Raw genomic sequence first — 27,536 nt, 5'->3', positions numbered from 1 at the left:
AGACAATCACTTTACATAGCAAAGTTCAAGAGGTAACTGCGAGTGAATGTCTACAGAGTTGATGTAAGAAATATCCTAATTTGTGAAATATAAGCCATTTCAGGAAGCATTCACAAGAAACTGGAATCACTGATGGGAGAGGAGGAAGGGTTTTCATGACCAAACCATATTAAACATTTTACATTTCGACCACATGTACATATACGTAAGTAAATAACTACCTTTAAAAAATATGTCATGAACTTTAATTATCCTCAACGGAGAAGGGTCAACGATAAAGTCCATGGGACTCAAGTCACCCCACTATGGAGGGCAAAAGTTGTCCCAGAGCTCAGAAGAGCTTCCTTTAATGCTTTAGTCCCGCCCCTTGCAGGCTGTGCTGCAGGAATGGCACACTCAGATGACCAACAGGGAGGAGGACACCGAACAGGCTCTCCTGTGTGCATCGATGCGGCTGTGACACCGAGACCCTCCTCTCTGTGTGTCTGTCGCCTTAGGCAGCGGCTCCCACTGTTCTTTGGCTTTTGCCAAGAGAAGGTGGGATGCGTCAAGGTCTCGTCACTCAGAGTCTGAACTCTCACTGGACTTGGGAGACTTGTGCTTCCGTTTCTTCTTCTTTTTCTTTTCCTTCTTCCTTTTCTTATGTTTTTCTTTCTTCTTCTTTTTCTTGTGTTTCTCCTGACAGTCTGAAGAACTGGAGCTGCTCCCTTCTTCATCTGAGGTCGAATCCTCCAGCAACTGTTTCAGCTGCTGTATCCTGAACACATGACATTGACACTGATTACAGAACTGTGATTTTTAACTTTCATTTAGAAAATAATTTAGGTAAATGAATAAGGGAAGGGGAAATCCATACAGCTATTTCATTAAACACAGTACTTATAAAAGAGATCTTCAGAAAATTCAGGAAAATGCACACTATGGAAAAAGTATGCATGCATTTAAGAATACTGTTACATCCAACAGACTGATACTTTGGTCTAACAGAGTACCTGTTTTTCTGGCTCTGCGTTTTAGTCTTCTGCCAATGCAGACCCTAGGAGGTGGTCTTGGTGCATCAAGTAATTAATAGGGTTCCTATCACCAAAATAGACTAGAGAGGGAGTTCCTGACTACTAGCTTTGGCCTTGGTCAATGTGGACATTTTGTGTGAACTTACACATAAGAGTAGTCTCTTTTTATTTCTCTCTCCACCTTTCAAATAAATTAAAAGTTTATGACAGCAATGCCCCCAAGTGATCAGCAGTTACTAAATGGACTGACTCATTTAAAGCGCAGTAAAAGCAGTGGATACCAAGAGAAGCAAAAGTCCAAAGCAAAAGTGGACCAGTCAAAAACAAAGTCTGGGCCTGGTGTGATAGTTCAGTGGCTGGATCCTAACCTTACAATCAGCATAATGATACCATATGGGCACCTGTTCATATCCTGGCTGCTGCACATCCCATCTAGCTCCCTGCTTGGGACCCTGCACCTGCATGGGAGACTCAGTGGAAGCTCCTGGCTCCTAACTTTGGATTGGCTCAGCTCCGGCTGTTGTGGCCATTTGGGCAGTGAATCAGCAAATGGAAGATCTTTCTGTCTCTCCTCTCTGTAAATCTGATCAGCCTTTCCAATAACAATGTCTTAAAAAAAACCCAAACAAACAAACCCAAAGGCCATGCCAACAGTGCTTTGGGATGCTTCAGGCATTTTGTTTACTGACCCTTTAGAGAACTAAAGAGTGTTAACATGATCAGAGTTTTGTGAAAACTTTAAAGCCTGTGCTTTAAGACAGATCCAGGAAACTTTGGCAGGAGAGTCCTCTACCATAACACACAAGGACTCTCTTGTTTGTGAGCTTCAGTGGGCAAACATTAAGTATCGAACTCAGTCCCAATTTGGCTCCCTTAGACTTCCTTTTTGCTCCCAAAGCTTAATAACAAAATTTTCAAAGGGCATTCAGTTCTCTTTAGCTAATAATGAAACAATAACGATAACAAAACACTGTATTAACAAGGCCTCTTCCAAGGACTGTCAATTCATCAGGCATGGGCTAAACTGTTGAAACTATGACAAAAGTATTCTGATCTTGATGGAGCTTGTGTTGAGAAACCACGTTTGTTTCTCTTTTTTTAAGCTTTTAATTTCTCCATGAACTTTTCCAAAGTCCCTTTGTATTGTTTCCTCGCTTCTAGTCTCCATAAATGCCTATGTCACATAACTGTAACCACTGTACCTTTTTTTTTTTTTTTAAAGATTAATTCATTTTGAAGGAGTTAGAGAGGTATCTTCCTTCTACTGGTTCACTCCCTAGATGACCACAGTGTTGGAGTTGGGCCAGGCTGAAGCTAAGAGCCAAGAGCTTCATCAGGGTCTCCTGCAGGCGTGGCAGAGGCCCATGTACTTGGGCAATCTTCTGCAGCTTTTGCCAGGCCATTAGCAGGGTGGTGGATTGGAAGTGCAGCAACTGGGACACAAATTGGTGCCCTTATAGCACGCCACTGTCACAAGTGGCAGCTCGCCTTGCTATGCCATCGTGCTAAGCCACAGCCCTTAAAATTATAATGGAGCCCATATTTTGCTAACCATTCCTCTGTTGCTCAATGTCAATAGAAATTAATTTCCCTAACAACTGTAATTCAGGGGCCAGTATTGTGGTACAGAGGGCAAAGCGGTTGCCAGTCATGAGAGCAACCCATATGGATGCAGGCTCTGTCCACGCTCCTCCACTGCCAATCTAGCTCTTTGCTCATGGCCGGAAACAAGCAGAGGAAGATGACCCACGTGCCCCTATCACCTGTGTGTGAGACCTGGAGGAAGCTCTTGGTGTTGACTTGGCTTAGGCCGTGCTGTTGCAGCTACCTGGGAGTATGACAGAAGACCTCTCTCTCTGTGTAATTGTGATTTTCAAATAAATTAATTAATCTTGCAAAATATAAGACTTTAAACAAAGAATAATTGCAATGCAATATAACCAGCTTAAAAAAATTAATTCCCATTTCTCCCTTCATTTAATCATGTTTAAAAATGAGTTTTACCCCTTCCCCGCCCCCAAAACAAGGAGAAACAGAAAATTAGGAAACAATGATCACACCCAATTTTCCCTAACCCTTGATCCATCCCATGCAGATCAACAACATTAATATCATCTAACAAAAATTAAAAATAAACTAAACAAAAAAATTTTAAAAATTTAAAAAAATCATCTAAAATTAAAAATAAAAAAGTTTGATCACAGTTGAGATGCTTAAAGACATTGTAGAAGATAATCTAAATCCCAGGAAAGGAACTGGTGCATGGCAAGAGCAGACGCTGAGGGCGTTTGCCACATCAACACCAGCGGTGTAATGTATGACATCAGACCAACTGCTTGAAGCTAATGCAAGTAGCAAGAGGCTGGCCTGCTCAGTTCCCTGACACTGGCTTATTCTACTTTGACACTTCATCACTCAGTCTTTCACAACTAAAGGACCGTATTTATCAAACCATTCCCCTGACATCAGTATGCTTGTCCCCAGCATGTAAGAGGATATTGTTGTGATCATGGTGGCCTCACCTTACATCCTTTTCATGTCTTTTATTTTCCCGTATGATGTCATACATGGGATCTTCATGTGCCTGAAGGGTTAGAGAAGGTGAAGGTTAAGGTTTCCATTAGACTGCATAAATGTGAATTAAATAAAAAATACATCCATCCCCGTTGTTACTAAACACATGTAGCTTTACTATTTAACACAGCTTTATAAAGTCCAACATGTTGTAACCACTTTAAGACTTAAATCACTGTAAATCTATGAAAGCTATAAGAAAAAATTTTCCAGCTAGAAATATACAAGAAATAATTCAATATTATGTGCTGGGAAATAACTGCTTAAACTGAGGTGGAGTGAAACTGTGAAATAGTACTCTAGTTTGGAGCTACGTATGTTCATTCTTTTCGTTCTTTGTAAGCAGATAACCAAAGATACTATTAAGTGAAGCAAATGTCTCCAAAAAATGATACGTAAGAAATATCAAAAGTCATAAAATTACATGCTTATTATTGCAAAGAAGTCTGAAAATACATGCATCAAACTATCTGAAGTGAACCAATTTCTGAGGTTGGGGAGACAAGATTGTGTTTTGTGGCAAAAACTTATGGAGCTTCTCATTTTGTTCAGTAAAGTTAGTGTATTCTTGTGTTATTTAGACAGTTTAAGTGCCTCTATGTGCTTAAACATAAGAATAGATGTGGGGGACCTGGTGCAATAGCCTAGCGCCTAAATCCTAGCCTTGTACCCGCCGGAATCCCATCTGAGTGCCAGTTCATATCCCAGCTGCTCCACTTCCCATCCAGCACTCTGCTTGTGGCCTGGGAAAGCAGTCAAAGCCTTGGGACCCTGCACCCATGTGGGAGACCCGGAAGAGGCTCCTGGCTTAGGATTGGCTTGGCTGTGGCCATTGTGGCCACTTGAGGAGTGAACCAACAGATAGAAGATTTTCCTCTCTGTCTCTTTCTCTCTGTCTATCCAGTTTTCCACTAAAAATAAAACTTAAAAAAAATACATGTGAGGAAATATGAAAAGCAAATCAGCTCAATTAAAGAAATATGTATATAGCAGAAATTTAAATATTATGAAAAATGATTTTAAAAATTATGCCAACACACAGGGATACCTACTGTTAAGATTTGGTGTAGTTCTTCCATTCGTGATTCATAATTTATGAAACCATTGGACTATATTCTATACACACAAGTCTACTGTTTTACACGTTTGTAATCATGAATATTTTCCCAAAACACTGCACATCCTTCTAAAACTTAACTCCTAATGTCTAAGTAATTTCTGTACTACATTATGATAGTTTCCTAAATCAACATGTAATAATGAATATTAATCATATAAACTTACGCATATACGAATATTCTGTTCAATCCTTAGGGTATACTCTTGGAAGTGGATTTGTCAGTTTAAAAGTATGTTTTTAGTTGTTTCAGATGTAACATTAGGCTAGTTTTATACTATTTAGAAAAGGCTGGCAAATGGCAGTTACTCTATTTCAGACTGATAATCTCTGTGTTCACACACAGCATAGTTCATATGGCAGAAGCGGTTACTGGATGGGGAATTCACACTCAAATTGAAAATCCCAATTACAGTCAAGAAAAAGGACTTTGTATGTAAGTTAACAATAATGGTGTTGAATTGGTAACAGTGCCTGCTTCAGAAACAGAAACGCTATTCCAAAGGTATAAAAACAGAACATTTCAATAGAAATTAGTTTTGTGAGAATGAGCTGGGTTATCACACAAATGCCATTTAGCAGGCGAAGTTAGATGAGAAGCCAAAAGGCTTCTGGGAACTGTGTCTTGGATGACTGCTCAGTTAATGGGCGGCTCCCTGGTTGGATGATATGCACAGTTTCGTAAATGTAAGTGGACACTGGATGGGTTTACTTACTACTCTGAACTGTTCTAACTTTTGGTTGCCTTTGATAAAGAAAGGACATTCTTTGTCGCCTGTTCGGTGACCATACCGTTTGCAACGCCAACCTAAAAAGAGAGAAGGGAAATACTGGTATAAGCAAGCAATCTGACTGAGTGGAGGTAACATTCCAGTCAACTGGCTGAAAGGTTTTCTTCATCACACACCCAGTTCTGAGAGCAGAACTGGGGTGTGATACAATCAGTGGATGAGCCATCAAAGTAACACTCCAGACTATGTGAGTTAACTGGCTGCTTCCCCAAACATCTTTGCATGCTGTAGCTTCAGGAATATTCCATTCACAAATATTAATGAAGCAGCCCACACAACAGTACCACAAAAGGTCAGTTCTCCTTTTCAGGGTGTTTCAGTACAATCTGTGGGATCCTAAATAGGCACCAAAACATCACAGCTTCTTTCTCAGGTTCAATCAACCCTTACATGAATGTTCTTGCTTTGTTGTAAACAAAATCACACATTCTCTTCAAGTGTTAGTATCAACAGAATCCTAATCCAACAGTATCTGCAGAGAGAGAGGGTACTGTTCAAGAGGTCTATTAGAAGCAGCAGGAAGCTCTGAGGAGGGACCGCATGGAGAAGTCACTGCAGTTATTTAGGTATGTTTCAAATTAAGCAGACGTCATCCTTTAGGGAATTTTCACTGATCGTGGTCTTGACCCCATGCACTGAGGTCTACGAGCAAGTGGAGAACCAAGCAGGAATGCATGAAATCCCTGACACTTGCTCACCTGTTTTCATCCTTTCATAGCCATCTGGGTTGGAGGAAAATCAGGAAACTGCATGAGGGTAGGAAGATGGAGTGAGACCCTGTGTTTGGAAACTGAGCAAATGTGGCCAGCTGTGCTCCACGCTGGCCACCACAGACAACGTGCTGCCAAAGTTTTCCTTTTTTATTTGTATGGGAGGACTGGAAGTAGGAAACTACCAGAAAAAAAAAAAAAATGAAGTCTGGATAGTTCACTGGTTGCCTCTGAGCTATCCCTCATTTTCCCCATCCAACGTCAAACCAATCTTTATGGGCAAACTGAAGGGGTATGACGTGCTACAGAACCTGCATCATGTGTAGATGACCAAGATATGCTGCCTGTTCAGTATTTTGTTACTGTTGAAGGAAAGGTGGTCCTAGGAATTCCAACTGTGCTCCAAAGTTCAAAACATAAAGGAGATTGTTGATAATGCTATTGGGGCCCCCTAACAAACATTGATCATCTGAATACACAGAAATGTATTGGGGTCTGCGTTTGTAGAACAGCAGGTGAAGCTGCCTACTAAGGAGTGCTGGTTTGAGTCCCAACTTCTCCACTTTCAGATCCGCCTTCCCAATAATGATGACCTGCGTACCTGGGCCCCTTCCTCACACAGGGGCAACAGAGTTGGAGTTCCTGGCTCCTGACTTTGGCCTGTTCCAGATCGGGCTGCTGTAGCTGTTTAAGGGAGTGGATCAGCACAGGAAGATTCTCTCTTCCTTCTTCTGTATCACTGTTTCCAAATACATAACTAAGGTATGTAGGTGGCTGTAGGTATTTCCAAGTTTGAGAACCAGTTTTGCAGTTAGCACCAGAATTGCTGAAGCTGATGACTGTACATGGGTATGTTTTTGTTTCCTATCTTGAAAGGATCTAGGTTTCCCGGGGTTTGAAGGAGGAAAGGCTGTTTAGAATAAACAGAAAAATAACTTGCCTGGGAAAAATTCACATTGCTTTAAAAACAACAACAACAAACATGTGTATTTATTATTTATTTTTATGCACTTTAAAGGCAGAGCAAAACAGATTCTTCCTTCTGTTAGGTAACTCCCCAAAAGGCCTCATCAGCCAGGTCTGGACCAAGTAAAGCCAGTAACTAAAAACTCTGAGGCTTCCACAAAGGTGGCAGGGGCCCAGGCACTTGAGTTGTCACCTGTCACCTCCCAGGATGCAAAGCAGGAAGTGGGACTGAGGCCCGGCACATTGGCTCAGTGGCTGAATCCTTGCCTTGCACGCACCAGGATCCCATATAGGTGCCAGTTCATGTCCTGGCTGCTCCACTTCCCATCCAGCTCCCTGCTTGTGGCCTGGGAAAGCAGTTAAGGATGGCCAAAGCTTTGGGACCCTACACTCACGTGGGAGACCCAGAAGAAACTCCTGGTTTTGGATTGTCTTAGCTCTGGCTGTTGTGGTCACTTGGGGAGTGAACCACTTGGAGACAGAAAATCTTTCTCTCTCTCCTTTTCTCTGTAATAGACAAGACTCAAACTGGCACTGAAATGCAATACAGGCATCCCAAGCAGCACTGTGTGCCCATGCTTATCCCTCCTTGTAAACTTTTACATCAGATGACCCTATAAACACATTCCTAGGTCTCCACTGGCCCGTCAGAGGTACAGGGCAGGAACATTGAAGCTTCAAATCAATTTCTTGATATAGCCGCTCAACACACAAAACTTCTCAGTTTCAAAATCAATGGAAAGAAATATAAACTGAAATAAAATTAAAACACCCCATTAAATAGGTAGTAGTTTGCAAGCTTTTAAAAAGCAAGCTGGAGATTTCTGCAGAATGGCCCCAGACACTCCTTTGCTTTCATTCCCTTCCAGAGATGCCTCAGAAGTGACAACAAAGGGAATCCCCTTCCAAAAATAATCAGGTCCTTCACGAACGCCCAAGGAGAGGTGGGCTTTTGGTCGAGTGGTTAAAGCACTTCTAGAGACACCTGCATCCCATCCTGAGATGCCTGGGTTCAAATACTGGCTCTTGTTCTGATGCCAGCTTCCCCCTAATGCTCCTCACTAGAGGTCGAAGGTGCGTGGGTCCCTACTACCCATGTGAAAGATATGAACTGAGTTTCCAGGTCCTGGCTTTGGCCTGGCCTAGCCCAGTCTGCCGCAAGTATGTAAGGAGTGAACCAGCAGATAAAAGATCTCTCTGGTCCAGCATTGTGGTGTAGCAATTTAAGCTTCCACTAACCAATTCCAGCCTCGGCTGTTCCACTTCAGATCCAGCTCCCCGCTAATGCACCCAGAGAAGCAGTGGAAGATGGCCCAAATGTGTCGGACCGCGGCACCCACCTGGGAGACCTGGATAAAGCTCCCGACACTTGCTCATTGCCAGCTGCAGGGGTAAACCAGCACATGAAGGATCTCTCTCTCTCTGTAACTAACTCTACCTTTCAAATAGCTCTTTAAAATAGAAAACAATCTCTGTCCTATTTTTCAAATAAAGCAAAAATTATTAAATACAGTTTAAAAAAATGACTAAGGAGCAGATCCTCAGCTTAACAGTTACTATGCTTATATCTTGTCCTTGAGAATCTACGTCTAGTTCATGGCTCCAGGTCACGACTCCACCATTACACCAAATGCCCTTATGGCTTCATCATACCCTAATTTTATTTCCTAAAGGTACCACCTCCAAGTGTGACTATGTTAGAGACAGGGCTTCAGCAGCTGCATCTGGGGTCACAGACATACTCTACAGCAGATGCTCAAAGAATCCCTGGAAGCTGAAGCATGAAACTGACAGAATCCAATTCAAGCAGGTGTGTGAATCCAAGGACTCACACATGGGAGCAACTTGGGGGTTGAACTGGAGATCAGTACACGGAAAGCAGAAACAACAACCAACTTCAAAAACTGTCACAAACCAGGCAGATGGGTGGCACAGTGCTTAAAATGCTGCTTAGGGAGTAAGTGTTGTGACACGGTTGGTTAAGTCACTGCTTGAGATGTGTCCATAGCAGAGCGCCACTTCCAGTCCTGGCTGCTTGGCTTCCGATCCATCCTCCTGCTAACATGACCCCAGGAGGCAGAGGATGACAGCTCAAATACTTGAGTCTCTGTTGCCAACACGGGAGATCTGGATGGAGTTCTTGGCTCCTGGCATCAGTCTCAATGCTTGGGGAGTGAACCAGTAGATGGGACATCTCACTCCCTCTTTCACTCTGCCCTTCCAATAAATAAATAAACAGATCTTCAAAACAGAAAAAACATACAGGGCCTAAGCTTTGTTCTCCCTCTTTCCTTGGCCACCTGCTTCGCTATTTAGCAAACTGAGGTTCAACCACAACTTTATGCGAATGTGCCGATAATAAGGTAAAAAAAACTAAGCAGCTTTGTAAACTGAGGCATGAATCTGCACGTCAGAGTATTACTTGAGACTCTTCCATACTCACACTGCATGACTTTGACTTCTTTCCCCAAGGGCATCCAAAGTCCTTTAGTTGGCGCATGAGCCAGAAATTCCCGGGCATGTTCATTGCCCGGCATATCTGGAATACAGTCTTCGGGCTTTGTCTCATCTTCCTAAAAGAAGGAAACAGTATGTAAACTACATGGTGGCAGGAAAAAAAAAAGCATGGCACTTCTCTTTTGCCTGCTAATGGAATCCACTCTGGAGCAGCCTGGCCCCAATGTCATTCCCAACTGTGCTTCCAAGAAGCAGAGAGAGACATGTTAGACCCAGATGCAGAAACTGCAAATAAATGCACCCAAGAGGAGCTTCAGCAGAGAGGCCACACGGCTGCGCAGGGAGGGAACGGGCAGGTGAGGCAGGTGCCCATCCTTTGCCCTTGGAAGATCAGAGAAAAACACTTCACAACCTCTCAATGTGTGCAGGGAGGCTAGGTAAGAATCACAACATACCAGAGTTCTTGCTTTCTTTTCTGGAATAAGAAAAACTGCATGCTATGTTACAATAACCAGTTATTGCTTGAAGGCCACCGCCCTGTTTTACTGTGACACACATTTTATCTCCGAGAGGCAATTTCATAGAGTAACTGCATTTATGAGTAAGGCATTTCCTTTTTTTTTTTCTAAATATTTATTTTATTTTTATTGCAAAGTCAGATATACAGAGAAGAGAGAAAGATCTTCCGTCTGCAGGTTCACTCCCCAAGTGGCTGCAACGGCCAGTGCTGTGCCGATCCAAAGCCAGGAGCCAGGAACCTCCTCCAGGTCTCCCACATGGGTGCAGGGTCCCAAGGCTTTGGGCCGTCCTCCACTGCTTTGCCAGGCCACAAGCAGGGAGCTGGATGGGAAGTGGAGCTGCTGGGATTAGAACCGGCACCCGTAGAGGATCCCAGGGCGTTCAAGGCGAGGACTTTAGCCGCTAGGCTACTGTTTCGGGCATTTTTTTTTCCCCTTAATGATTTATTTTATTTTTACATTTCCTTTTTTTTTTTTTAACTTTAATTAAAAAAAAAAAAAAACACCCAATTTTTAGATTCATTAATTTGAGAGGCAGACAGGCAAATAGTGCCAGAAACAGGGACGGACAGTTACCACCCCTGGTTCACCCCTCAAACACAAACCAGGCAGCTGGGAACTGCATCCAGGCCTCCCTCAGGCAGAAACACCTGGACAGCATGGCTGTGGCACTGGAGTTTGGCTCCCCACACAGTGGAGACAAGAAACCAGCAGAGCGCAGAGCAGGGCCGTAGGGGAGGAGGCAGGTAAGGCAAGGGGACAGCAAAGTGTCCAGAAGCAGCGGTCACCAGGCAGAGAGGAGGACAGCAGCGGCACAGACAGGGAACACGTGTGGCCTGCACTGGTTCCTTGGCGGTAGTGGTGGGGGAACACGGCTGTCCAAACTTCCACAAGGGCACAGGCTTGTGATAAAGCCACAACTTAAAGCCTGTCTGGCATCTGCAGAAGGAGACACAAGTTTTTCACAAATAGAGGTGTAAACCTTTACACAACCCTTTTTCCCAACGTGACAGTCCTGCAGGAACCTTGGATCTAAAAGGATGACCAAGGGTACCAGCTTCACACTCACCTTGATGAGCCCAGGAGGAGGTTTTTCATAACTAGAAAACAGAAAAAGAAAATAAATCATCAATCATGTTGACACAGGAACACAACCCATGGTTTTTCCTCCAAGGTTTTGGCAGCAAGCCTTTCCCCCACCTGTTTGCAGACCAGGAATCACCATGATAGAGCTGCAGGCTCTTTCTGCCCAGGCTCAGCTGCTCTGCCACCAGACTGGCTGTGCTCTCTGTACTGTGCTTCCAAGACTGGACCCCAAGAGGGACCCTCCAGACAGCTCCAGGAAACCCTTCATTCTTCTACCTCTGGAATGCTACAAATGAGAATGTTTTCTTCATCCTGACTCTCCTCCTTCATACGGGCTTTAACAGATCCTTTAGAAGAGAATGAGTAGTTGGGGTTGAGGGAGGGTACCTAGGAAAACAGATGATGGGGGGAAAAACAACAGGACTGTCCACCCACCCTGTTTAAGGTTAGGGAACACGAGTTGGTAGATGACGGATGAGAAATGCTGCTGTCCACTTAATGGGACCTTTTCTAGGAGTCAGAGGAGGATCAGTCTGCTCTGCGTTGCACAGCAACCAACCGGATATAAGCAGAATTAGCTTCTTGTGTCTGCCGCACTCATTTTCTCTCTTTTTCTTTTTTGTTTAAGGATTTATTTTTTATCGGAAAGGCAGATTTACAGAGAGAAGAAGAGAGAGAAAGATCTTCCATCCACTGATTCACTCCCCCAAATGGTCAGAGCTGACCCAATCTGAAGCCAGGAGCCAGGAACTTCTTTTGGGTCTCCCACGTGGTTACAGAGTCCCATAGCTTTGGTCCATCCTCCACTGCTTTCCCAGGCCACAAGCAGGGACCTGGATGGGAAGCAGAGCAGCCAGGACATAAACCGGTGCCCATATGGAATCCCAGTGCTTGCAAGATAAGAATTTTTGTCATTGAGCCATTGCACTGAGCCCCGTCACAGTCTTTTTTCAAGGCACATGCTTAAAATACATACTAACAGTTTTCAGAGTCGGGCAGTGAGGATAGGGCACTGTATGCTGGCATGTCCAGCAGGGGTTTACAGGTGGCCCATGGCCCAGCTTCCCGGGTCGGCCTTGGCGGGTGGCGTCCCTGTGGGAGTACAGGGTCGTGTGGAGCAGAAGTCAGCCTGTGGACATGGTGGTAAGGCAGGAGTGGGGAGCTGCTGTCTGTGAAAACACACACTACCAGAAAGCAGTAGCATGACACAGGTCTGACCCAGCAAAAACATTACAAATCTGTACAACTCGGGAAGGCAAGAGTCCACTGGGAATTTTTCATTCAAAACACTAATGCTATGCCTTACTGGGATTGAGAATATGGCACTAAGCATATGAATCCACACATCCATCCGTTAATTGTGTCAGAGCTGTACAAACAGCGGCATATGGCCAAACTGGGATCCAAGTTGATGGAAAATAAATTGTATCTGCTTGTGCCAAGATCAAAAGGGGCGTGATATCAGTGTGATGTTTTGAAATACATTACTAACAATGGCATTACCTAATATCTTTTTTTTTTTTTTTTTAAAGATTTACTTTATTTTTATTACAAAGTCAGATATACTGAGAGGAGGAGAGATAGAGAGGAAGTGGAGCTGCCGGGATTAGAACCAGCAGCCATATGGGATCAAGGCGAGGACCTTAGCCACTAGGCCACGCCGCCGAGCCCACCTAATATCTTTCTACTGCTGATTCACGAGCTTAAAGAACGGTGGTTGATGTTTTTTTCTAGGGCTAAATAAGTCCTTCATGTACTCTATTACAGATACCTGTTAGGATTTAAAGTCATATTTGACACTAAAATATAAAGAATCTGGAACATATTTAGGTTGGTTTCTCTTCTATGACAGTTAAGGAATCTGCATTTATCTTTTCAGTTAATTCTTTAAAATAAATAGGGTCTAGCTTGGTAGCCTAGCAACTAAAACCCTCGCCCTGACATGCAGGGATCCTGTATGGGCAGCAGTTCTAATGCCGGAGGCCCTGTTTCTCATCCAGCTCCCTGCTTGTGGCCTGGGAAAGCAGTCGAGGACAGCCCAAAGCCTTGGGACCCTGCATCCGCATGGGAGACCCAGACGAGGCTCTGGGCTCATGGCTTTGGATCGGCGCAGCTCCGGTCATTGTGGCTGTCTGGGGAGTGATTCAATGGGCAGAGGATCTTTCTGTCTCTCCTCCTCTCTGTATATCTGACTTTCCAATAAAAATAAAATAAATCTTTAAAAAATAATAAAAGAAATAAATGTTGGTAGAAGCCTGTTCTTTTGTGCCCTCTGAGAAGCCTTATATCAAATCACTGGGATGGTAATCAATTGTCGGAAGAGATCCAGCGGGGTTAGCTGGGACAGTGGAGGCCTGTGGGATCCTGTCGAGAAGAGGCTCCAGGACAGAGGAGGCCGAGGGCCTCTCACCCAGAGTGCGCTCTTCCCCCAGCGAGTCCTTGGATGAGCTTTCGTGCTTCCCTGACACATAGCGAACATCTGTGCTTAGTTAGCCAATTATCCTAACATCTTCTCCCTTTGCTCGTACAACCATCCTTCCCATGGAATGGGCTCTCTTGGGTCTCCCTCTTAATTATGGGACCATCTCTCTGCCTCTACGCCTCTGCCACTCTCTTGGCAACTCTACCTTTAAAATAAATAAGTCTTAAACACAAGGAGAGATTAAGGAGTTCCCCAGACATTACAGAAATGACTAAACTAAAAACAAAGAAACAAATGAGAAATAGAAATTCAAAGAAAGTACAAACCAACAGGTAACGGAGGGAGAAAGGAAAAAAAGGAAACCTATTTATAACGATCTTACCTCTCCTGAACCAAGAAACCTGAGAACCAAAGGAAACCTAATGCATGCATTTCATTGATGACACAGATTAGGATGCCATAATAAACAATTCTTGGAAGAACTCCTTGAATTTAAACATAGTTTACAAATATGCAGGTAAAGCCTGGCACAATAATCTAGTGGCTTAAATCCGATATGGGCACTGGTTCATGTACTGGCTGCTCCACTTCCCATCCAGCTCCTTGCTATGGCCTGGGAAAGCAGTCAGGATGGCCCAAAGCCTTTGAGACCCCGTGGCTATGTGGGAAACCCAGAAGAAGCTCCTGGCTTCTGGCTTTGGATCAGCCTGACTCTGGCCATTGTGCCATTTGGGGAGTGAGCCAGCAGATGGAAGATCTTCCTCTCCTTCTCTCTGTAAATCTGCCTTTCCAATAAGAATAAAAAATAAATAAATAAAATCTTAAAAAAAAAAAAAAAAAGAAACAAACGTGCAGTTAAATTACAAAGAATTCTCGGGCCCAGCGTGGTGGCCTAGTGGCTAAAGTCCTCGCCTTGAATGCACCAGGATCCCATATGGGCGCCGGTTCTAATCCCGGCAGCTCTGCTTCCCATCCAGCTCCCTGCTTGTGGCCTGGGAAAGCAGTTGAAGACGGCCCAAAGCCTTGGGACCCTGTACCTGCGTGGGATAGCTGGAGGAAGTTCCTGGTCCCTGGCTTCGGATCGGCTCAGCACTGGCCGTTGTGGTCACTTGGGGAGTGAATCATCAGATGAAAGAGCTTCCTCTCTGACTCTCCTCCTCTCTGTATATCTGACTTTGCAATAAAAATAAATAAATCTTTTAAAAAATTTGCAAAGAATTCTCATATGAAAACCTTTTTGTGGGGAGCCTGACATCCAATATGTGTACTGGTTCTAGTCCTTGGCTGCTCCGCTTCTGATCTAGCGTCGCGCTAATGTGCCTGAGAAAGTAGCAGAAGATGGCCCAAGCCCTCGGGGCCCTGCACCCACATTGGAGACCTAGATGAAACTCCTGGCTCCTGGCTTTGGACCGGGCCAGCTGCAGCCGTTGTGGTCATTCGGGGAGTACACCAGTGGATGTAAGCTCTGTCTCAATAACTCTGTCTTTCAAATAAAAAGTACTAAATCTTAATGAATGAATCATCAAAAGAAAACCCTATTTGAAGGGAGGAAGGGGACAGAAAGTATGCAAGGTGATGGAGGAGTCGGGCAGCCTCCTGTTTTTTAGCGTATTTTTTATACTATTTCAGGTTTTAGATGCCACATAAATATTACTCAGGTATGATTACAGCATAATTGAAAAGTCAAACAAGATTCTTTAACTAGCCAAAGCAAATACATATTAACAACTCAGACCAGTCTGAAGCTGGGAAAAATCACATTAGCCTAAGAATCAGACACCAGAGTGCATCTCTAGACTGCAGGATATGACTTTAACACTGAACTTCCATTTTATAAGCTGCAAAAGTAGGTTATAATGCTTTTGAAAAAGATTCTAGGCATATGAATATGCCATAGACCTAGGGTTACCAGCTACCATCTGGCAGCTTTGAAAGGCTGGGCAAGGCATTCATGTCAGGGGTAGATCTTTGGTCAGCTGGCTTTCACCGGGAGAACGCAAAGTACTGGAGAGGGACAGGAAAGGGGCCGGGAGTGACCGGGAATGGTGCATCCCGCCACTGTCGCCTGGCAGGCCAAGGTGAGGACACTCAGCTCCTGGGCCACGCTGGAGGAATCTGGCATCAAAGCTGTCACAAGAGTAGGCAGGAAAGACGAATTCTTTGAGGACCTTTCCTGCCGTGACCTACTTAGCAAGGTAACTGGAAGTGACTGAGACAGAAACAAACTTAGCAAATGGACTTCTCTGGGAATCACAGACAAGAGACAAAGGGTTATTGCTCCAAACTTAGGGACATCTCCTCCAGCCGGGACACCTCCAGATCCCACACCCGGACACAGGGCACAGCGACTACCCTGAGGTCAGCGTCCAGTGAGGGGAAGCTTCACTGAGCCCTCTCAACCTACCCAAAGGACAGCCTTACACTGCCCTTTAGGAAGAGAGAAACGTACATCCATTGAGGAGGTTGTCACCAGGTGCACTGTTCTTTGCAAGGCATCCACTCCTACCACCTCAGACTTCCCTGCCTGCAGGGCCACCCCATTCACCTCACAGTTCCTCCCCGCGGGTTTCCCACTGGCCTAGAAACCTCCAATCCCTACACCCTGACTTTTCCTCGAATCTCCTACTTTGTGACAATCCTGCGCCTGGGTACAGAATTCAAGACAGTTGTTCTGCTGATCTGTCTTCTGCCAACCTGTAGTCCATCCGAATCCCCGGAAAGGGCAGTCGGGAGGGGCCATTTCCTGGTCTTTACAGCATTCTCTCTCTCTGATTACCTGGAACTCCCTCCTGGAGCTTTCCTGGGGCTGGCAGAGCACAGGCAGGCAGCCTAGGTCAGACTACACTGATCCCGGAACAGAAGCCTCTGTCCCCAAGTTCGTGCTGCACCGCAGCTGGTACAAATCCTTCAGTCTAGCTCGGAAGCCCGTTTCTCTGTTGTTTCCCATCCTCTTCCCTTTACACCAACACAGGAGGAAAAACAGTGTGCGATCTTCCCCCATTTCACGCCGGGGAATCACTGAACTCAACCGGGAACCAGCAGGGACAAGCAGGCCGGGGCCACAAACATCGAGGGCCGCCCCAAGAACTCTGAGCTCCTTCAGCAGCTCCAGGAACACCCCAGTCTTGGCCTGCCAGAGGCTTGGGGCCAGGAAAGCTCCCCCCCCCCAACCACCCCACGTGTGCCCAGCCGTTCCCCCATTAAGGGAGGACTTAAAATTCAAGGCCAGCGTTTGCCACGGGCTCCTGGTGCGCCTCCAGAGGGCCGGGCCCCGGCGGCCGCGGGCAGCCGAGCGCAGGCCCCGCCGTTGGCGGCGCGAGGGCCGGGGAGGACTCACAAGGACTCTAGGTGCTTGAGTTCCTGCAGCTGCTGCGCGTCGTGCCGCCGCCGCTTCTGCTCCCGTCGCCTCTGCAGCTCCTGCTCGTGCGGCTCCCGCGGCCTCCGTGCACCGCCTGCCCTCGGCTCGTCGCGCCCGGGCCGGGACGACATCGCGCGGGGTCCCCCCTACCCCACGCCCCGGCAGCGCGGTCCCTGGCGCAGACCGCAGTCGCCAAAACGGCACTTCCTCCGCGCGCGCACGCGCCCCGCCCGGCGCTCCGCAGCGACCCCTCCCGCCTCCGATCCCGCCTCCCGGGGCCGGGCCAAGGCGGCTGGGGGAAGGCCCAGCGTGGGTGGGGAGCCCGAAGGATTCCCGGGGCGCTGGGCAGGATCACACAAGCCTCAGAGAGCAGTGAGTGTGGACCGCATCCTTTGGCGAGCCCCCAGTGAAGGGCCACACAAGAGGGGTTCATTACGTATTTAATAGGGTCATGAGTGTTCCATATTTGAATGATGGGGTATGATGCCCAGTGCTGTTCCAGATTCCAGCAGGCCTTGGGAGACAGCAGGTTGATGGCTCAGCTATGTGAACAACCTGGATTGAAATCCCAGCTCCCAAGTCTGACCCGATCTGGCTGGGCCCGGCCCTGAGGCTGTGCCCCTCATCCTTGAGGTGTGGATAAAAGTTATCTATCAAATACATAAGAATGTTCACAAATAATTGATAGATTTTTTTCTGAATGTAAGTGCTGATACCATTTTTTTTTTCAATCCAAACTGTATCTGTTGGAATCATTTTTCCTGTCATCTTGATTCCCTGGGTCGTTTCCTGTTGAAAGCATAACCCCTGGGCAGCAGCCAGTTCACAAACTACCCTTTGGCCATGGCTATGGCCTGTGGGGATTTTACACCATCCTGAACATTTGACATATACAAAGTAGGAACGGTAGCTTAGGTCTGGCACTTTCTGCTTTCTTCTTCGGTTCTGGAGAGGGAGTAAGCAGATATGGTTTTCCTTTTTAAGCTTTTCATTTACTTTTATCAGAAAGTCAGATTTACAGAGTGGAGAGACAGAAATATGCTCCATCTGCTGGCTCACTCACCGAATGGCCATATTGGCCAAAACTGAGCCAATCTGAAGCCAGCAGCCAGGAGCTTCTTCTGGGCTATCCTCCACTGCTTTCCCAGGCCATACGCACGGATCTGGATGGGAAGTGGAGCGCCCAGGACACGAGCTTGCGCCTGTATGGGATCTCCGTGCTTGAAGGTAGAGGCTCTGCTGTAGCCATTGTGCTACTTGGGGAGTGAACCAGCATTTGTACGAAAGATCTCTGTCTCTCCTTCTCTTTGTAAATCTACCTTTCCAATAAAAAGAAATAAATAATAATAAAAAATAAAGAAAATGTTCCCTTTCCCGACAGAAAGTTAAAATCGACTAAGCTTGAAATCACACAAAATATGTTGTGCATGTATCCATTCCCCTGTCCCAGGAGTCTATTGCCATGTAACAAAACTCTGGTGGCTAGTTCATATCTGACCCTGAAGGAGCACAGCAATATGTTTTGGACAAATCTGAATGTCAGAGTGGTTGGAAAGGCACGTATTATATTAAAATTAGTCAGTTGATATTGTGGCTTATATTGGATTCTGTGACTTTGTGGCAGAGCTATTGTATTTTCAGAGATGGTTGCAACTGCATTCAATATTTCAACACATTAACACGGCATAACCCAATCAAACCAGACGGTTCTTGGAAATGGAGTGTTTGGCGTCTCCCAGCTCCCGTCATCCAGCTTTCATACAGCCCCATAGCCTGCCACCCTACTGTGCTGCCAAACACTCAGCCATCACTCCACTCAACTGTTTCACCCACCCCGTTTCCTAGTTTCTGTTAAGTACCATTTTATTTAAATTTTTTTAAAGCTTTACCTTTATTTTTGTTTGAGAGACAGATTCCCAGAGAGAGGGGAGATAAGTAGATCTTCCATTTGCTTGTTCTCTTCCCAAATGGCCGCAATGGCCAGAGCTGAGCCGATCTGAAGCTAGGAGCCAGGAGCTTCTTACCTGGTCTATGTGGGTGCAGGGGCCCAAGCACCTGTGCCATTCTCCACTGCTTTCCCAGACCATAGGTCAAGAGCTGGATAGGGAGGGGAACAGCTGGGACTTGAAGCACTATTCCATATGGGATGTCAGCATTGCTGATGGTGCTTCAACCTTTACACCAAAACACATTACGCCACCCCCGGGCAAGGAGCCACCTGTTACCTCCCAGGTGTATTCATAGATGGAAACAGAACAGCTGGAATCAAAACAGCAAGTGGTGGCTCACCCAGTGTATGCAAGGCTAGCCTCAAGCCAAGTAATTAGAAAGAAGTTATTTCAATTTTATTTGAAAGGCTGATTTCCTACCCAAATGTCCACCTTAGTCAGCCCTGGACCAGGCCACACTCAAGAGCCTGGAACTCATTCTAGGTCTTCCATGTGGGTGGCAGGAAAGGAAATACGTAATATGTAAACGACCCTCTGCTGCATACCTGGGAGCATGACAGGAGGAATCTGGAATTGAAAGCAAGGCTGGGACTTGAACCCGGATCCTCTGGTAGTGCATGTGAGAGACCAAGTGCATTCTAAATGCACTTTAAAAATATTTATTTATTTATTTATTTTAAAGATTTATTTATTTTTATTGGAAAGACAGATACACAGAGAGGAGGAGAGACAGGGAGAAAGAGCTTCTGTCCGATGATTCACTCCCAAGTGACTGCAATGGCCGGTGCTGCGCCAGTCCAAAGCCAGGAGCCAGGAACCTCCTTCAGGTCTCCCATGTGGGTGCAGAGTCCCAAGATTTTGGGTTATCCTCAACTGCTTTCCCAGGCCACAAAAGCAGGGAGCTGGATGGGAAGCAGGACTGCCGGGATTGTTCAAGGTGTGTTCAAGGTGAGGACTTTAGCCTCTTGGCCACTGTGCTGGGCCCTATTTATTTATTTTTGTTGGAAAGTCAGATTTACAGAGAGGAGAGACAGAAAGATCTTCTATCCGCTCACTCCCCAACTGGCCACAACTGCTGGAGCTGAGCTAATCCGAAGCCAGGAGCCAGAAGCTTCTTCCAGATCTCCAACTTGGGTGCACAGTCCCTTTGGGCTGTTTTCAATTGCTTTCCCAGTCCTCAAGCAGGGAGCTGGATGGGAAGTGGAGCAGCTGGGACAGGAACCAGTGCCCATATAGAATCCCAGCACAAGGAAGGCAAGGACTTTAGCCACTATGCTACCGCGCTGGGCCTATAATTTTTACTCTGTTATTAATGCCATGATGGTTTAATATTAAAGCTTACAAAATCACAGCTTTGTTCATGTGATTCTTTCAGCATTAAACATGCAGTGACTTAGATCTACATGTTATGCTGGAAATGCGGCTTGGTGGTGAAATCAGAATTTAAAAGATTAAGCTATAAAATCAACTGAGGGTGTTACTGGGTGTGAGCAAGATCATACCAGACATGTCTAAGGTTTTATTAAGGAGTCTTTATTAACCAAGCTTAATGATAATAGAGTATATTAGAAATAGCAAATCACAAGTCCATATGGCAATCCAACCAATCATAATCCAACCAAACATAATTCAAAGTGGAACAAATGGTCATTACCCTTAAGTCCATCCGTTAAGCTGAAGACCTATGTCCCAGCTTCCCCAACAATATTTTATCCTAAGAGACCTGGGACGAATAACCTGGACACACTTACAAAGCTGCAGGCATTCACCTTTCCCTGGCTTCTCTGCCCACATTCCACTACTGCTAGGCCTCACCTCTCCTGGAACTCCTGACAGCACACAAACCAGAAACAATGTTATTATATCCATTGTCCCATCTAAGCAGTACACAGGAACCATGCCCATGGGACTACCTGTCCTGGGTCAGCCAAGAGTTGAGGTGCCAGAGTAATGAAAACACCTGACCAGAAAGAGAATGAACCCACGCTTCATGGGCCTTTTAAAGGGGCTTGTGAGGGGAGTGGTTACACAACAAAGCAGTACCGTCCCCTCTCAGTTGATAGGTGAGTCACAGGTGGGCAGGAGCTAATATCTAAGTGCTGTGGGCTAAGGAATTGATTAGTGCTGGTTGGGATGGGCAGGAACACGAACTGGGCTTGTAGCTAAAAACACCTGGACTAATTGGACTCATCTGCATCCAATATCTTGGCTAAATTAGGACGGGGCGGGGGAAGAGTATACAAGGAGAGGTGAAGGAGCAATAAAGCAAGACTTCGAAGAGACTTCTACTATCACTGGCTGCACTCCGTAACAAGAGGAGAAAAAGCAGATGGCAACAAAATTTTCCAGTTTGGTGACTGACAGGGTGTGAAATTACATTGAATCTCAAGGATGTTAAAATGGAAAGTATGATTTTCTAAAGTTGAATATTTGCATATTCTGTATGTCAGGAAATCCACCCCAGGGTAGATTTAACACGGAATGTATATTTCAGGAGATAGGTACAGCTAACAGCTGTAGGTTTGCCCAGAGTGGGGAAAACAACCCCCAAACCTGGAAATCGTTCAAAAGCATCACCATCTCCATGATCTGGGTCTTCTGATCCTCAACACAGCCGGGGGTTCATGGATCAGGCCTTGGGGCGCATTCCCCCATGAATACAGCAGGCTGGAAGCCTGGGGTTTAGAGAAGCCCAGGACGCTCCGCCCGGGCCACGCCCCCGGAAGGCCACGCCCACACGGGGCGGGAGGGGCGTGGCTTGCAGCTGCAGTCCAGGCGGGAGGCCGGACCAGGTTCAGGCCTTGAGAAGCCGATGCAATGACAGAAGCAACAACGCGCTGATTGTCCCGCCCTCAGCTCAGGAGGACTAGGCAGTGGTTCGAACGAGCCCCGCTCGGGGACAGACGTGATTCCGCATTGGGGACCATTGAGAAACCGTGGTCGGCCTGGGGCGCCATTACCGCTGTGGACTACAAGTCCCAGAAGGCGCGGCGGCGGAACAGACGCTTGCGCAGTGGCGTCAGTTGTGCAGCGCTATGACAACAGGCGGAGAGGGCTGGGAGTGGGGCTGGAGTGGCGAGTGGTAGGCTCCTCCGCGCCCGTGGGTTTTCCGCTGCTGCGTCCCGCTCTCTGCCCCCTGCGTGGATTTCTCCTGTTTGTGAGCAGCAGGAGTTGAAGTTTTCCTCGCCTGCCTGTTGGGTCCCGAAGATGGATGTCGCCCCCTCGGCTTGTCTCTGTGGATGACAGAGCGGGTGTAGGGGGTCTTCTTGGGGCGAGTCGCTCCAACTCTGCGGAGCTGATCTGATGGTGCTGCCCGGAGGGACGAGGAGCGGGTGGTGCCGTTACGGGTGGGTTTTTTGTGCACCTTCCGTTCTTGCGTGGGCTCCATCGCCGGGAGCCTGGGACAGGCGTTCTTGAGGGGAGATCTCCGGCAAAAGAGTTCGCAGGGACGTGGGCGCAGCCCGCACTCGGCCTGAGGTAAGGAACACACACGCCTGGCATTGAACTTGGGGTGCACAAACGACGCACTTTGTGTTGGATATCCTCTGAAGCCATGGGGAGTGGTTTGGGGGAAAGAAGGTCCCGGCTTTTTTTTTTTTTTTTTTTTTTGAGGATGTTTGTATTCATACAGAAGGATTAGGAGTACAGAGAAGATGTTGGAGAAAAGGGTGATTTTATTTTTTTATTCATTTTAAAAAACATGATTCTGTTGAGGAAGGCGAAGCGGTCCATCACCAGCATCCTCCTTCGACGAAGGTTTCAACAGGTCGCAGCTGTTCGCAGCCTGCTTGGGGAAGTGGGATGCATGGACTAATTCTGCTTAATCCCCGAGGCAATAGGATTATTGCTTCTCCTTTTCTTTCTGCTCTGCCGACCACAGCAGTTCAGATGCCCTGAGCTGATTTGATGAGCACCTGCCTCCCATCACGCTCTGCACCGGCTTCAGTTTCCTGGAGACATTGATAGGATTGTTTGGTATCTCACTTTTTGCCTTAAATACGAGATCATAGTTCACACATCGGCTGTCTGGCATGTACACGGACATTGCATGTAAGCCGTTGGAGGGAAACAAACAAACAAACAAACAAACAAACAAATTACGGTTGGCCAGGATTCAGAGGGAGGCAGGCTTTCGAACTTGCTAGCCGTGTTGGGTTTAAAAGGGTTTTAAGACAGGGTTGCCTTTTGGAAACCATTGACCGCTTCTGTGTGAATTTAAAGACTTTGACTAGGTATGTTTATGGCAGGACCGCCTGCTGGGAACTACTCTGTGACTAAGTAGTTCAGGCCTTTTCTATGAGGCTCCTGACAGCTCCCTTGTCCTCATCAGTACTTGTGACTCTGACTTTTGGATTCTGTGCATCCCCAGTGGGAACGACAGGGTAAAGGTAGTCTTTAATTGCAGTCCTCTAATGGATAGTGAGCGTCATCTTACGTGCTCATTTCTCTATCTTGTGTGTAGGGTGTCCATTCAAATCTCGTTGCCTGTGTTATACAAAGTGTATTTTAGTTTTGTACAGAATTTGGGTGAATGAACGACGGAGAGTCAGAAGGAGAGAGAGAGAGAGAAAGAAAGTGAGAGAGAGAGAAAGGTAGATGAGAGAGAGATGAAGAGCTGTTCCATCTACTGACTTGTTTCCTAAATGGATGCAGCAGCCAGGTGTGGCCAGGCTCAAGCAAGAAGACAAGAATTCCATTCTGGGTTCCCACATGTGGGTTGGGGGCCCATGCGCTTGGGCCATCTTCCCATGCCTTTCCAAGTGCATTAGCAGGAAGTTGATTTTGACGTTATCGAGTTGTATGAGTTCTTGTAAGTTACAGATATAACTCCTTTATCAGATGTACATTTTTAGTTTTAGCTATCGCTAGCTTGCGTTGAGACTTTTGCTCAATTTACAGTTACTTTTTTTTTAAGATTTATTTTATTTTTATTACAAAGTCAGATATACTGAGAAGAGGAGAGATAGAGAGGAAGTGGAGCTGCCGGGATTAGAACCAGCAGCCATATGGGATCAAGGCGAGGACCTTAGCCACTAGGCCACGCTGCCAAGCCCAATTTACAGTTACTTTTTTTTTTTTTTTTAAAGATTTATTCATTTTATTACAGCTAGATATACACAGAGAGGAGGAGAGTCAGAGAGGAAGATCTTCCGTCCGATGTTTCACTCCACAAGTGAGCCGCAACGGCCGGTACGCGCCGATCCGAAGCCGGGAACCTGGAACCTCTTCTGGGTCTCCCACGCGGGTGCAGTGTCCCAATGCATTGGGCCGTCCTCAACTGCTTTCCCAGGCCACAAGCAGGGAGCTGGATGGGAAGTGGAGCTGCCAGGATTAGAACCGGCGCCCTTATGGGATCCCGGGGCTTTCAAGGCGAGGACTTTAGCCGCTAGGCCACGCCGCCGGGCCCAGAAGCAGTTACTTTTAAAACGTGGTTGGAGGTAAGGGTCCGGTTTGATGCTTCCACATGTGCCTAATTGGGAACATTTGTTGCAAATTCCGCTAAGAATGGTCTTGCCCTCTGTGTTAAAATTCAGCTGAGCATGTGCATAGTGGGTTATTTCTGGACTCATTCCTTTACATTTATCTGTATACTTACATTTTAAAAAAATCATTATTTTTGATGTGAAAGCAGATTTACAGAGAGAAGGAGAAATAGAAAAATCTTCCATCTGCTGGTTCAATCCCCAATGGCTGCAATGGCCAGAGCAAAGCTGATCTGAAGGCAGGAGCTGCTGCTGGGTCTTCCATGTGGGCCCAAGGACTTGACCATCCTCTGCTTCCTTCCCAAGCCATAAATAAGGAGCTGGGTCGGAAAGGGAGCAGCTGGGACACAAACTGGTGCACATATGGGATGCCATTGCTTGCAAGTGAAGGTCTAGCCAGTGGAGCCATCTCAAAGACCCGTGCAAGGTGAGGACCTTAGCTGCTAGGCTATTACACCGGGCCCAGCCAGGAACTTCTTTGAGATCTTCCACATGGTTGCAGGGGACCAAGAACTTAAGCCATCCTCCATTGCTTTTCCAAGTGCATTAGCAGGGAACTGGTTCAGTGGAGCAACTGGGACATGAACAGGTGCCCATATGAGATGCCAGCATTACAGCACAATCTTGGCCCCAAGGAGTTTTTGATAGATTCTGGGATTAGGTTTGTATCAGATGTATGATTTGCAAATACTTTGTCAAAAGCCATAGGTCTCGTCTTGTGCATTCTATGTAATGCTGACAGTATCGCCCTTGCCTTTATTTTGCCAATGAAAAAGCTGAGGTATAGTGGCTTAGTAATCTTTAGTACCCTAACCCTAGTGTATAGCTGGTATGTGTTGGCACAAGAATTCAGACTCACCCAGGCTGCCTCCAGGGTCTATACCTCTCACCACCATGTTATTCCTGGCTGATTTCACATGTAATGGTCTTTTTTAAATTTCAATTTTATTTCATTTATTTTTCAATTTTTTTTTAAAGATTTATTTATTTATTTTTATTACAAAGTGAGATACACAGAGAGGAGGAGAGACAGAGAAGATCTTCCGTCCAATGATTCACTCCCCAAGTGAGCCACAACAGCTGGTGCTGCGCCAATCCAAAGCTGGGAACCAGGAATCTTTTCCGGGTCTCCCACGTGGGTGCAGAGTCCCAAATCTTTGGGCCGTCCTTGACTGCTTTCCCAGACCACAAGCAGGGAGCTGGATGGGAAGTGGAGCTGCCGGAATTAGAACCGGTGCCCATATGGGATCCTGGGCGCGTTCAAAGCGAGGACTTTAGCCGCTAGGCCACCGCGCCGGGCCCTATTTTTCAATTTTAATTTTATTTCATTTTCTTTTGTAAGCCAGGAAGAAAGAGACCGTCAACCAGCCCCAAAGCTCCCAGCTGCCTTCTTCTTGCCCGGATGTGCACAAAGGCTGCAGCTGGGTTGGGGCTGAAGCCCGGAGCCAGACTCACAATCTGGGTCTTTCATGTGCGTAGCAGGGATGCGGGGACTTAGGCCATCATCTGCTGCTTTCCAGGACGTGGCCTGGTAACAAACTGGAGTCAGGACCTGAAACCTAGGAGTAATCTCGTGATTAGCTACAAAGGAGAACAAATAGCCTATGTGGAGGATCTACTTTTAAAAGCATACTGATCTGCATAAACAAGAAGATACAGTTGATTCTCACTGTCTGCTGATTCATTGCATACTCATAGCATTCATTTGAAACCCCAGAATCAGTGCTTGCAATTATGAAAATGCTGTTGTGGCAGAGCAGTGAAATATTGGAGTTGCTGCTGCACAGCCATCAAGCTAGCATCAAATGACTCCTCTGTGGTGTAAGCTCTCATGTTGTAAGCAAGGGTCCTTTCACCGTCTGTTTAGAGACTCTAAGCAGCTTCAACTGCAATGCTGCAGGACTCTCCCGTGATCTTAGGTTCAAGGAAGTTGTGGTGTACCTTATGGAGAAAACATACTTTAGATGCGCTTTGTTAGGGCTGAGTTGTAGTGATATTGGCTATGACTTCAGCATATCAGCTTCATATATTAAGTTAGCTTTAAACAGAAACACACTTCAAAAAACATGGCATATTGGTTGGTTTATGAAAACATTGGGAGAGAGGGAGGGAGAGACTGAGAGAGCGAGATATCTTCATCTTCTGGTTTACTCTTCAAATGCCTGCAACAGCTAGGTCAGCCAGGACCAAACCAGGAGCCCAGAACTCAGGAGCCCAAGTCCCAGGTCCTCACCTACTGCTTCCAAGGGTGCACATTAGCTGATCCTGAACAAAGGCACTCCAGCTGATGTTTCAGCGGCTGTGTCAACTGTCTACCCCAGTAACGTAATGTTTTTTGGTTACATTGGGCCATTCTCACCTACACTTCTCAGAATAGGGAAATAACCTACTAAAATTTTAACTTTTCTCAGCCCAGTTGACTTGCAAAGTATCTGACTAATGTTTCTAACCATATGGATTTGTCGTTTTGTATAGGAGCATAACATATAGCTAGAACTGATGCAGAACCACTCGTGGTAACCTAGTGGCTAAAGTCCTTGCCTTGTATGTGGTGGGAGACCATATGGGCACCGGTTCTAATCCCGGAGACCCTGCTTGCCATCCACCTCTCTGCTTGTGGCCTGGGAAAGCAGTTGAGAACAGCTCAAACCCTTGGGACCCTGCATCCGTGTGGAAGACCCGGAAGAAGCTCTGGGCTCCTGGCTTTGGATTGGTCATTGTGATTGCTTGGGGTGTGAATCATCAGATGGAAGATCTTCCTCTCTGTCTCTCCTCCTCTCTGTAAATCTAACTTTCTAATAAAAAATAAATATTTAAAAAAAATCCAACTTTGATATGATTATGCCTTAAGAGATCATTAATTCATGGTGTGAAGTAGATTTTTATTATAAATGGGTATTTTCTTTTTAGAGCGAAAGAACATGTCTTTATTTAAAGCCCGTGACTGGTGGTCCACTGTTCTGGGAGAAAAAGAAGAATTTGATCAAGGCTGTTTGTGTTTGGCTGATGTTGACAACAGTGGAAGTGGACAAGGTAGGCAATTTGTGGCCATGAATTGAGAGCAAAGCTTTCAAGATATGAAATAAAAATGA

At 46.1% G+C, this 27,536-nt stretch overlaps 2 protein-coding genes across 3 annotated transcripts in view; one reads left to right on the top strand and one right to left on the bottom strand.

Annotated features, from left to right (window-relative positions):
* Positions 1-218: 218 nt before the first annotated feature.
* On the bottom strand, positions 219-17,232 carry RP9 (RP9 pre-mRNA splicing factor). The gene is made up of 6 exons (XM_004582380.4): positions 16,992-17,232; positions 11,216-11,246; positions 9,615-9,744; positions 5,421-5,512; positions 3,536-3,597; positions 219-757 (listed from the first exon to the last, which is right to left on the bottom strand). The coding sequence occupies exons 1-6, from the start codon at positions 17,141-17,143 to the stop codon at positions 559-561; spliced, it is 666 nt and encodes a 221-aa protein (XP_004582437.2). The 5' UTR covers positions 17,144-17,232; the 3' UTR covers positions 219-558.
* Positions 17,233-21,764: 4,532 nt separating this feature from the next.
* BBS9 (Bardet-Biedl syndrome 9) overlaps positions 21,765-27,536 on the top strand; it is a 330,719-nt gene continuing 324,947 nt past the window's right edge. Inside the window, exons 1-2 of one of the 2 annotated variants that reach the window (XM_058677975.1) lie at positions 21,765-22,438; positions 27,355-27,477. In XM_058677975.1, the coding sequence (XP_058533958.1) occupies positions 27,366-27,477 (112 nt within the window). In that variant the 5' untranslated portion in view covers positions 21,765-22,438; positions 27,355-27,365. The remainder of the gene's footprint in view (positions 22,439-27,354; positions 27,478-27,536) is intronic. The other variant, XM_058677974.1, reaches the window with a different exon arrangement.

The sequence above is a fragment of the Ochotona princeps genome, chromosome 20, assembly GCF_030435755.1.
Source record: "Ochotona princeps isolate mOchPri1 chromosome 20, mOchPri1.hap1, whole genome shotgun sequence".
NCBI lineage: Eukaryota > Metazoa > Chordata > Mammalia > Lagomorpha > Ochotonidae > Ochotona > Ochotona princeps.
The sequence above is the reverse complement of the archived record's forward strand: the minus strand, read 5'-3'. Positions and strand labels throughout refer to the sequence as shown.